The 12,271-nt window shown below is 44.6% G+C and overlaps 1 protein-coding gene across 4 annotated transcripts in view; it reads left to right on the forward strand.

Moving 5' to 3' along the window:
• The window catches only part of NAV2 (neuron navigator 2), a 410,389-nt gene that overhangs the window by 160,668 nt on the left and 237,450 nt on the right, over positions 1-12,271 (forward strand). For 2 of the 4 annotated variants that reach the window (XM_053286662.1, XM_053286663.1), the window contains exons 5-6: positions 4,850-5,120; positions 7,662-7,730. In XM_053286662.1, coding sequence (XP_053142637.1) covers positions 4,850-5,120; positions 7,662-7,730 — 340 coding nt within the window. The remainder of the gene's footprint in view (positions 1-4,849; positions 5,121-7,661; positions 7,731-12,271) is intronic. The other 2 variants (XM_053286664.1, XM_053286665.1) reach the window with 1 other exon arrangement.

The following is a 12,271-nucleotide window of genomic DNA, read 5'->3' on the forward strand; positions in this document are numbered from 1 at the left end:
ACAAGTTGTGTGCACAAGAGGTGATTGGCCTGACACTGGAAAGCCTTTGTGTGCTAGTCTGGGTTCACCTTTTACTTTCACTTGCATGTGCAAGAGGAAGCAGGGACAAACCATCTCAATAAATGACACCTAAATCTGTTGCTGACTTTTCTACTTTGCACCTTCCTCCCTGTTCTCAAAGGAAGCAGTTGGATTTGCAGGTACAGGTGAGATGGTTTTCTTGGCTTGGTCATTTGTCTGTAAGACAGCTTGTGAGCCTGGCTATTCTGCAAACTACTTATGGATAAGATATTTGTATTAGTTAACCAATCTCGCTTGGCAGCAAAATCTGCAGCTCCTTCCCCAAGTTCACGCTGTTGTTTGAATATCATCATGAATTTGTGAGCACATTTATACATGTCAGCTGCCCAAATGCTTAAGTGTAAGATCAGCAAATTAGCAAAGCTCCTTCAGCTGATGTGGGAAGGATTTTCTTTTTTCTTTTCAGTAGTAGAATCCTGGTTGCCAGCAAACGGAATCCCCTGGCTCCAAACGTTGACACACAGCACTAGGGGAATCCCTGCTTCTATGTCAATGGACTTTAGAGACTTTAAAAAAAAAACGCCTTATTTTTTTCACCCAAGCTTTTAAACTGGACTGTGGTTTTAAATTGTCTTAAGGTCTTTATTTTTAATCTGTTTGATGTTGTTGTAAACCTCCCAGAGAAGGAATGAACAGAATTCTCAAAGAAATCAAAACAAGGAGCCTATGAACACAATCAGTTGATTTTCCTTTTCTTTGAACAGGACATAAGTAGTCAGTCACCCTTTTTAGGATGAGAGAGTGCTTCCAGTAAAGGGCTGTTCCTGCATGCCCTTTTGGCTCTTGATTTCTCAGAATATGATGACTCTCACAGCTGACTGTGTGAATTGACTCACTGCAAAGTGGTGTGAAGCGATCTGAAAGCCTTGTGTGGGATTCTTAAATATGTATTCACACATACAATTTGCTAGTTTATTCCCCCCACCCCTGCACTTATTTCTCTCTCCTATTTAGCTTAATACTGAGCTTCTTGGCTTGTTTTCTGTGTGCCTTCCTTTGCTTCCAGTTGAATTTTAAGTGCTATGTGTCTTAAGAAAAATAGATTAATATAATTTTTTAAAATGGGGTAAAGGAAGCTGAGACAACCAAGACAACCGAAACTCCACGGCATGGAAGCCTCTAAACACCAGACTGAAAAAAGAAACCTGCCTTGCCCTAAAAACCAGAACATCTGGTAGTATTTGTTTTCATCTTAGAAAAATACTCTTTTTTGTGGCCAAAATGGAAATTACTGGGTTATATGCTCACACTGTCGAAACTGTGTGATATACTTAAACAGACACACAAGACAGAAGGGAGCAGCAACAGGAAGTAATTCAGACTATACTAGTTGGCAGAACACAAAGAGGTTGATGTGCCCTCCATGTCCAAAGTCCCATGGCAAGGTGCCAGGTGAATTACCTCAGTCCATCTCTTGAGATAAGAGAACAAGAAATGCATCTGAAGGGCTTATTTGAAACAGAGTTTATGGATTAACTGTAAAGAACTAAAAACCAGCACTCCACAAAGACAGCTGTTCACTGAGAATGAGTCTAATTTTTAGGGTATCCATTTTTCCTGTATCCTCTTCCTGAAAATTCATGTAACCAGGCAACCTATAGTTAGAATCTTGTAATAGGTGGCACTTACCTATGCATTATGGCCACTGCACGTAGGGTGGGCTCCTAAGAATGTATTCTATGAACAGAGACTTCAGTTTGCCAATCCCGTCTTCTCTCCCTGAGGCTATTCTAACAATTACTCAAAAGAGGCTAAGGGAGCCTAGCCTGCTTTTGGGCGATCGTGTGCTGCAACGGGAGGTATGCGACTCCCGGCAGCAAACCTCGCTACGTACACCTCCCCTTAGACGAGGTTAACAGAGTGAGCGCTCCGTTAGCCTCATCTTTTTGCTCATGTGTTGCCGCGGCATGCGGCGACACACAAGTAGACCCCTGACTGGGAGGCTGCAAGCAGCCTCCCGGGCTCAGGGGTCTCACCGGGATGCCCCGTGCACTTGCGTGGGACATCCTGGAACTTCCGGGTGCTGCGCCACCCCCGATCCTTGCAGCCCCTGCTAGGTCCACAATGGAGCCTGCAGTTGTGTGGGTAGCTGATCTGGCCGCTCAGGGCTGCCTTTGGATCATCTTTGGGGAGAGCAGGCTAAGCCCGCTCTGCCCGCAGACCCAGAAGAAGCTCTTCTCACTGATCGTGAGAAGAGCTTCCCTGTGTCGCTCTGAAAATCTGCTCCTGAGAGGAGATCATCACAAACAGCTTGGGGGGGGGGGTATGCTGGAAGCTGCAGAGGAGGAAAGGAATCATCTCATTTCTGATGCAACTCCTATTTAAGAAATACAGTGGGATGGATCCTCATTCTTAGGATCCAACACACTGGGGCTAATCTCACGATTAACAAAAATCGGGCTAGGATAGCCTAGCCCGATTTTTGCTAATCATGAGAACCACCAGGCTCGGCTGCGAGCCCGGTAGTTCTCGAGTGGGTAACCAGCTCCTGTAGCCCTCCCCATAGCCCGGGTTTTCGGAGCAAGTGCTCTGCAAACCGGGGCTATCTGATCGTGAGTAGTCGTGCTGTGGCTCCGTACTGTGGCTACTTGCGAGTAGACCCCCGGAGGGGAGGCGAAAAGCCACCTCTCAGCTCCGGGGGTCTCCCTAGTATGCCCTACGTGTTCGTGCAGGGCATACTGGAGCTTCCAGGGGCCATGTGGCCCCCGAGCTCCCCAGCCCCCGCTGGCTCCGTTACGGAGCCGGCAATCATGTGGACAGCCGATCCAGCCACCCAGGGCTCCCTCTGCACTCGTGTGTGGGGAGAGCGGGCTTAGCCCGCTCTCCACACCCACTGCCACAAACCGGGTCTCACTTATTGTGAGACCCAGTCCACTGTATTTCCAAAGACAAAGAGCTTTCACTGGAAAAACAAGTAGCACAGACAAACTGAAAAATGGGGTGAGGAGGACTCCAAAGAGCTTTCTGTCAATCAGACAGAAGATTGTGATTCATATTTTGCTTTCCTAACAGCCCATTCCTTTATTATTTCTAGAATATTTTTAACCCTGTAACTGAACAGAAAGGTATTTGTTCTGATTCTTAAATGAACCTGTGTAGAGCTCCACTTGTGCATTTAGCCCAGGTCTTCTGAATGATTCAAAGTTGATGGAAACATGGGCCTCTCCCCTAACCCCACCCTCCCACCGCAGCCAGCAGAAGCTCCCAGTGTGAGCTGGCACCTCAGTGTGGATAGCCTATTTTGCAGAACCTTGTTTTTATTTATTATTTATTTATGTAAAGCATTTTTATACCACCCTAACCCAAAGTCTCAGGGCGCTGTACAACAAATAAAAACAAAACATTAAAATCAATTAAATATTAAAAACAGCTTAAAACAAATCAATAAATAATCCAGAAGTTTAAAAGTTACAAAGTTAAAAAGCTAAAAGGCCTGGGTAAAAGTCTTTAGAGAAAAGAAAAATAAAAGTCTTTAGAGACTTTTTAAAAGCTGCTAGAGATGGGGAGACTCTTATTTCCACGGGAAGCGTGTTCCAAAGTCTCAGGGCAACATCAGAGAAGGCCCGTCCCTGGGTGGCCACCAGACAACATGAAGGTAGCCACAGACGAGCCTCCCCTGATGTACGCAGTGGACGCTGGGGATCATGCAGAAGAAGACGCTCTCTTAAGTACCGTGGGCCTAAGCTGTTTAGGGCTTTATAGGTTATAACCAGCACTTTGTATTTTGCCCAGAAACTTATTGGCAGCCAGTGCAACTCCTGTAATATAGGAGTAATATGTTCTCTTCGAGATGACCCGGAGACCAACCTGGCTGCCACATTTTGTACTAATTGCAGTTTCCGGACTACGTACAAAGGCAGCCCCACATAGAGCTCATTGCAGTAATCAAGTCTGGAGGTTACCAACAAGTGTACTACTGTTTTGAGATCATGAACCTCAAGAAACGGACGCAGCTGGCATATCAACTGAAGCTGATAGAAAGCACTTCTGGCCACTACCTCAACCTGGGGAACCAGGGAAAGGTATGGATCCAGAAGCACTCCCAAACTGCGTACCTGTTCCTTTTGAGGAAGTGTGACCCCATCTAGAACAGGTAGATCAATATCGCTTCCCGAGTGACGACCCCGCACAATAAGTACCTCCATCTTGTCTGGATTCAGTCTCAGTTTGTTATCCCTCATCCAGCCCATTACTGCTTCCAAGCAGGCATTCAGGGAGGATATGCCTTCTCCTGATGATGTTGACATGGAGAAAGAGATTTGGGTGTCATCAGCATACTGATTACACCCAGCACCAACTCTCCAGATGATCTCTCCCAACGGTTTCATGTAGATATTAAAAAGCATTGGAGACAGTATGGAGCCCTGAGGGACCCCATATAAAAGCTCAGATTTTGAAGAGCAACAGTCTCCAGTCTTTTTAAAAAAGGAAATCGTGTGTGCATTTAGGGATCAACGAGGGTGCACGTAGTTGGAGTATTGCCAACATTCACATATAAAGGAGCAATATATTTATCTCCCTATATTTACTTGATTTCCGCAGGCAAGAAATAGTTAATTTACTTGGTGCTTGCTGCCCAGCTTTAATCAACTGTGATAGCAATTAGGGTTGCAGGGACTCTGTCATATCTTAAAGGGTATATTACATCCTAAAGGAATGTAAAGATTATGACAGCATTATGAACAGCATCATGGCTTAAGCAAGCAATTCCATTGAAGTGAAGTGCATTGGTTATTGATATAAATGACTTTTACAAATTGCCTTGCAGAAATCCGGAATGGGAATTTAAAGGCCATCTTGGGCCTTTTCTTCAGTCTGTCACGGTACAAGCAGCAGCAACAGCAGCCCCCCAAACAACATTCACAGCATCATCCATCCCAGCAACCTCTCACATCACCCCAGCAAGTAGGGCCTCAATCCCAGTTCCAGGTTGGGCTACAGGAGCAGCAGCAGGGGCCAGCTTCTCCCCAGGCACAGTGCCAACAACCCCAGCAAGCACCACATCTTCAGTTAAAAGCACAACCAGAAATGCAGTCCAGGTGGGTTATCTGTTCCAATACTTTATTTGCTTTTTTTAAATGGAAGGATTAGAAAAAATCAAAATAGCATCTAGGAAATCTTTGCATTTAGAATATGTATATGTATATATGACAAGAGAAATGGATCTTGGGTTTGTGAGTCTGTAAATCAATGTAGAAGTCACCTCAACTTTTAAGCTGTCTTTATCAGATGGAGATGGAGCAAAAGAAAGCCGCCTAGACAATGCAGAAAATACAACAGTCAAGCTGATCAATGTTTGGCAGAACACTAGGAATATTTGGACCTAAATCCAGTACTTCCATTCCTGGTCCTGAATAGCTGATTATGCTGACATTATTTTACTCCCTGGGCTCCACATGTGTAGATGGTTGGGTTGTAGGTGGAAGAGCTACGTGTGCAGCAACCATTTGTGCATAGGGTTCTAGATTTAGCTAGGAATATGAGTGTATGTGCTTATGACACACCTAGCTGGATTAGAGCGAGTGAGTGAGTGAATGAATGCCAGTGTGATTGCCATTATTGGTTGGAGAGGTCATATTATGAACCTTTACAAGTGTGTTGCTTCATGCTGCTTTAGAGTTCTGTGCATAATATTAATGTTATGGGTCATCTTATGTAGCCATATATTTTCAGGGGCTAATCTGCAAGTGATACAAGAGTTCAATTATCAGATCACTCAAAGTCTGTTTTGAAATGTAGAAGCAGACTGGCTCAGGGCAGCACCACCAAGGAAGGAGGTGTTTAACCCAATCTCCTCTACCATTTTCCCAATTGTTAATTCCCTCTTCCTCTCCCTCTTTCTGCTAGGGATAATAGCTAGTCTGGATGTGTGGAGAAATGGTGTGAAGTTACCATTTAGTGTGGGGAAATGGTGTGAAAGTTTAAATACCCATCACCCATTCCCACCCCTGTTCCAATGCCCCAAGCCAGTGTACACCCCCACCCCCCGCAGCTACTTGCTTTATTAAATACATTGGAAGATATAATCACAGATCTCCTGTATAATTTATCTATATATAGCTATATCTAGAGTGTTTTCTTTTGTGCTGAGTACTGGCCTAATGCACTCAGCAAGCAAACTTCTGCTTTCCATCCCCTTAGGAACATAGGAAGCTGTCATATACTGAGACAGACCATTGGTCCATCTCTAGCTCAGTATTGTCTACACAGACTGGCAGTGGCTTCTCCAAAGTTGCAGGCAGGATTCTCTCTCAGCCCTGTCTTGGAGATGCCAGGGAGGGAACCTGGAACCTAGATGATCTTCCCAGAGCGTCTCCATCCCTTAGGAGGAATATCTTACAGTGCTCACACTTCTAGTCTCCCATTCATGTGCAACCAGGGTAGACCCTGCTTAGCTAAGGGGACAAGTCATGCTTGCTACCACAAGACCAGCACTCCTAACACAAGACTCTCCTCCTCCCCTTGTTCACTTGTATAGAGATTATGGTTAAATCAGACTCAGATCTTCTCTCTTTTGATTAGCCATGTTAATTTGGAGTTCATATAATTTCCAGACCTGTACTGCAATGGCATACAAAAGAGAGGAAACCACCTCCCCTCACCCCACCAATTAAAAATAATAATACACACCACTTTGCAATTCATTCATACAGAAATTGTGTGTTTTCCTGCATGGGAAGCTGTTTGCATCACTTTTAGCATACCAGTATATGTGATCTCTGCTAAATATTACATTCACATTTTTTTAAAAACTAGGAATCAGTAAAATTCTTTTATGGCCCTACAAATTGTTCAGACTTCACTTTAGAAATTGGATTCAGATTAAAATTGAACCAAGAATCAATAACTTATCTGTGATATTTGTATTATTAAATTCTCATTTTATATCAAAACTGCAAAAATTGATTTTGACTAGTTTCAATTGCGCTTCTTTGGTTTAGCTGAATGTGGGGATCATAAATATTGAGTTTTAATTTGCTGTTTAAAGTACAAGTCTTTCATTAGTATTATTCATGATAAAATCTTTCAAGCTAATTCCATCATTTTTCACAGCAAAGCTTTAGTTTTATGGAATGCACCCTCATATGGTGAGATCTAGTATTTACCTTAACAGGAAGAATTCAACTAAAGCAGTCTTGCCTGACTTTTCTGGTCAGGAGTACTGTTGAAAACTGAAGTGCTAATTGACATGTTGAATATTAGATCATACAATCCAGTGGATATTTTGCTATTTTAGAAATTTGAGAATTGTGCTCAGAACATGCATACTCTCAACACATTGAGATCATGTTGGGGCTTTGGATATATCAGTAGAATATGACATTTCATATAAACTTGAAATAAATTTTGTGCATGTGCTATGCCTCTGTAATCATGACAGCTATGGATACAAATTATTAGAAGGCATCCTAGATGAAATTTTGCATTGGGGAAAGGGGGGAATTCTTTTCTCTCTCTTTTGAAACATCTGGATGAGTCCCTTATCTAAAACCTTTGTCAGCTCAGTGAGTTGACATGTGTGAATGTTTCTTCTCTGCTCACTCACATCTTGCACTTTTTCCCCCTTTCTTGTTGTACAGTGCATCATCCAGGGACTCATCTCAAAGCAAAATCATCCGCTTCACTCTCGGTCAGAAAAAGACTTCTAGGTTAGCGCATCTTCCTCTAATGCAAAGCATGGCTAACCCTCCTTGCAAGACCTCCCAGTTTGCATGTCTTAAGACTCACCTTACCAATGTGTTCCTGTTAGCTTCAAACCAAACATTTAAGAATAATTAAAGCAGAGAGAACTGTTTTTATTGATCATTTTTATTATATTTACACAGAGGCGCTCTAATCCTCCGATCTTGGGGACCTGGCTACTGTGGCCTACAAGGTCGGGGGGCGGCGCTCCAAGGGACCACATGGACCTCCTGCTGCCACCCCACCGCTGCCCTGCTGCTCCAAACCACCCGAGGTTACCTTATTTTTAGCCACTAATATGCATGGATGGGGGTGGGGGGATGAGCCAAGCAGGTCTCTCCCCTGTGGCAGTGGTGGGTGGAGCAGCCTCTGAGCCTGCCTGGCTGGCTCAGCGGCCCTTGAAAACTGTGAGGTGCTCCTTTCTGCATAAATGTGCTGGAGCGCCTTGCAGTTTTCAAGGACCACTGGGCCAGTCAGGCCCAGTGACTGCACTGCTTCCTGCTGCTGCCACAGGGCAGGGGGAGGCCTGCTCGGTTCATCTATTCATCCCCCGACTGCACACATTGGCGGCTAAAAATAAGGTAACTTTTGGACGTTCCGCACGGTGGGTCAGGTGCAGGGTGGTGGCAGGAGTCCCCCCCCCGCAAAAATGCAGGGGTGCCATGTGAGTGGTGGGGCCTCGTGGTGGGGGTAGTCCAGGCACCATTTTTACCAAGGTGCACCACTGTATTTATGCCCTTCCTGATGTCACGGGGTCAGGTTACAGCAGCTTGGTCAATATTTGTATCTGTTCCCAGGCGACTTTTCTTATAACTTGTAATTCCCGTTTAATGGTGATTGGAGAAGTGACTTGGAATAAGTTTGGAATCATTCATAATATAGTTCTATATATACATGACATAGTTCCTGTGTATTCTCTTCTGGAGAGGGAGAACAAAAGTGTTTGAGGAATCTCCCATTCCTCCTGCCTGCCTGCCTTCTTTATCACTGATACTTCTAAAGTCAAATTCATTTCCTCCAGGGTAATGAATAGTGAGTAAATCCATTGTGTCAGGTGAAAGTGCACAGCAGCACATATATACATGTCATTTCTATTCTGGATTCTATTATCTATTACTATCCTGTAAGATGAACACAGGAAGCTGCATTGTGGTGCATAGGACCATTGGTCCATCTAATTCAGAGTTGTCTATACTGACCTTGCAGCAGTTCTCCAGCGGTTCAGTCTCTTCCAGCCCTTGTAATGGAGAACATCTAATCTCCCGAAGAATGAATAATAGATATTTCAGTCTGTACATTCTACTCCAAGTTGCAGCTTGACATGCATTCCGACTCCTACAAGCCCCTTACCGCAGCACTTCAAACTGCTGCTCTAATCTTTTTTTAATACCTGTGGCATTCATCATATCACCTGTGGCATTTTTGTGATTAATGTTACTCTTACCACGCTGCCATGTGCATTTCATTAGGCATGGCCCAATAATTCTGTATTATGTAAGGCACCATTTCTTAACCTTCTTTTGTGCACAAACTGTAGCATATTAGCTTTGCCCCAACAATCCACTGCAACACTGTTTGGTACAGGGAATGGCACGGTGTTAAGAGCTGCTCTCCTTCATCACCCTTTCTGTCATGTTTTATCTCAACATTTCAGTTCTTTACATATTTATGTTTTCTCATTTTATCCCTGCCTTCCTTATCTATAAAACGCTTGGTGTCCGTCCGTGGACGGACACCAAGCGTGTGTCCGTGCCTCCCTGGCCTCTTCTGGGCATGTGCGAAGCGCATGGCCAGAAGAGGCCAGGGAGCCAGGACCGCCAGCACCCGGCGGCCATCTTCAGGGCGGCCGCGGGGGACACTGGCTGAGGCGGCGGCAAAGCCGCCGCCTCGGCCAGAGGAGACGGCGCGGCCAAGGAGACGGCAGAGCCATGGCCAAGGCCTGGCCGTGCTGCCGCTTACCCAGCTTCTTCGGGGCGGCCGCTTCTGGCCGCCCAGGATGGCCGCCGGACGAGGCGGCGGAGAAGAATGCGGCGGTGGGCCCGGGCAGCGGTGGACCAGGCCGGAGCCACGGGCGGCGGTGGGTGGCGGGCCCAGCCGGAGCCGCGGGCGGCGGTGAGTGGCGGACCCGGCCAGAGCCGCGGGCGGGAGGGCTAATGGCGGTGGTGGTCTGGAGCGCAGAGCTCCCCTAGCGCCCGTTATCCAACGGGCTACAAAACCACTAGTAGCTCTATAAGTTAACAAGTTGTCAAACTGGGCAAGACACAAGAGTAATCTCCCAGTATTACTAAAATGCAGTCATGGATGGTGGGCTATGAGTGGAGCCAGTGGTCTGTGCTTAACTCTATTCCCCTGGGCCATTTTTCTGATCAAAACTGCCTTCCTTCCAACTGGGAAAAAGATACAGGGTCATGTTACTGATAATGTGCAGACTGAACTACTGAGCAATCTGGTCACAATTCACCAAGAAGACCTCCTGCAAAAACCTCATTTCAATGAATGGGAGCTGTGCAAGATTGCTGTTATGAGCTCCCGTTTAGTTTAAAATAGTTTGTACAGGAGGTTGTCTTGACAGACTTTCCCTTGGTTTTAGCAGTTTCTTTCACACCCTCAAATTCTAATCCTGATCTGAGAGAGCATTTATACTTTATTTCCTACCAGTTCAGCCACGATTATCATTATCTCATACCAAAAATTACCCAACAGATGAGGCTGGGGTGAGGGAGATCTCCAAAATGACATTTTTCTCAAACACACGTTTTTCATGTGCCGACTTGGGACTGACTGTAGAGTGGCTTTTTGTGTCATGCCCTCTTGTCTACTCTATTCCCATCTCTGCCACTCCTCTCCAAAAGAAGAGAGATGTCTAGAACAGAGGAATATTTCAATTAATCCGGCCTTGATAGCCCCAGATTCTGGTCGGTTGGATGAGAAAAATGGCTTATTTTTACCCAGATTTACTTTTCCATGCCAAAAATGGAAATGGCATATTTTCCCTAAATGCCTGCCTGGAGGGAGTAATGGGCTGGATGAGGGATAACAAACTGAGGTTGAATCCAAATAAAATGGAGGTACTGACCGGGGTGGGGGGGGGAGAGGACCCGAGAGATGGTTTAGATCTGCCTGCTCTGGATGGGGTTACAGTCCCCCTGAATGATCAGGTATGTAGCTTGGGAGTGTTCCTGAACCCAAAGCTCTCCATGGTTTCTCAGATGGAGGTGGTGGCCAGGAGCACTCTTTATCAGCTTCGGTTGATATGTCAGCTACGTCCATTTCTAGAGCTGAATGACCTTAAAACAGTGGTACATATGCTGGTAACCTCCAGGCTTGACTACGGTAATGCTCTCTATGTGGGGCTGCCTTTGTACATAGCCCGGAAACTACAATTGGTACAGAATGCGACAACCAGAATGGTCTCTGGGACAACACGAAGGGACCACATAACACCGGTTCTAAAAGAACTGCACTGGCTGTCAATATGTTTCCAGGTAAAATACAAAGTGCTGGTTATTACCTATAAAGCCCTTAATGGCTTGGGTCCAGGCTATTTGAGAAAGCGCCTCTTTTGTCATAATCCCTGCCGCCTGTTACAATCTTCTGGAGAAGTCCAGTTACGGTTGCCACCGGCTCGTTTGGTGGTGACCCAGGACCGGGATTTTTCTGTGGCTGCCCAGGGCTTCGAAATAAGCTTCCTGCTGAAATAAGAGCATCTCCTTCTCTGTTTCAGGAAGAACCCCAAGACCCTCCTTTTCTCTCAGGCTTTTAATTAGAATTAATTTTAATAATTAAAAATCATTTTAATGATTTTTTCCTGTTATTTTTGTTATGTATTTTGATTTGTGACTTTTAAATATTTTAAATTTTGTACACTGCCTAGAGATATACATATCAGGTGGTATAAAATATGATTGATAAATAAATAGATTATTTATCACTAATATCTGCCTTGTATATAAGTGAGATTTTCTTTAATATTTGTATCTTCCCATCGCTGTTGGGTTCCTCCCCTTGTAAAACATTTGAATAATAGGATGCTCAAAAAGATAGCTTTGAGTAAAACTGGGTGAAATTTCCTTAATGAAATCAGTATTTCAATTTTTTAAAAGCTATCTGTATCATATCAGTATACGAGGCATTTCCATTTCATTTTCATTGGTGTTTCAATTCTTCAGTGTTGCTGTAGTAAGGTCATTCAAATAGTATCTTTTCCTTTTATGGAAAGAGATTTCTGAATTTTGTAACGCTTGTGCTATAACAAAGCTTTGTCATATATTTGTCAGTTTGCAGGCCGTCAGCTAGCTCCCTGACACTATCTTTGTCCAGTTGTTCTAATGGAAGAGCATTTTATATGGCCCCTTTTCAACCTTCTTGCCAGAAATAAAAATAGTTAAAGTATTCTCAAGTCATGTTCATGTCATAATTAGAGGAGGAGGGCTAGGAGAAATGCATAAAGTAATGATTTCATTTAATTCTGTGCACTCCTTACCTATTGGGGCTGTTTCTCTTTACC

This window comes from Hemicordylus capensis, chromosome 1, assembly GCF_027244095.1.
Source record: "Hemicordylus capensis ecotype Gifberg chromosome 1, rHemCap1.1.pri, whole genome shotgun sequence".
NCBI classification, from domain to species: Eukaryota; Metazoa; Chordata; class Lepidosauria; order Squamata; family Cordylidae; genus Hemicordylus; species Hemicordylus capensis.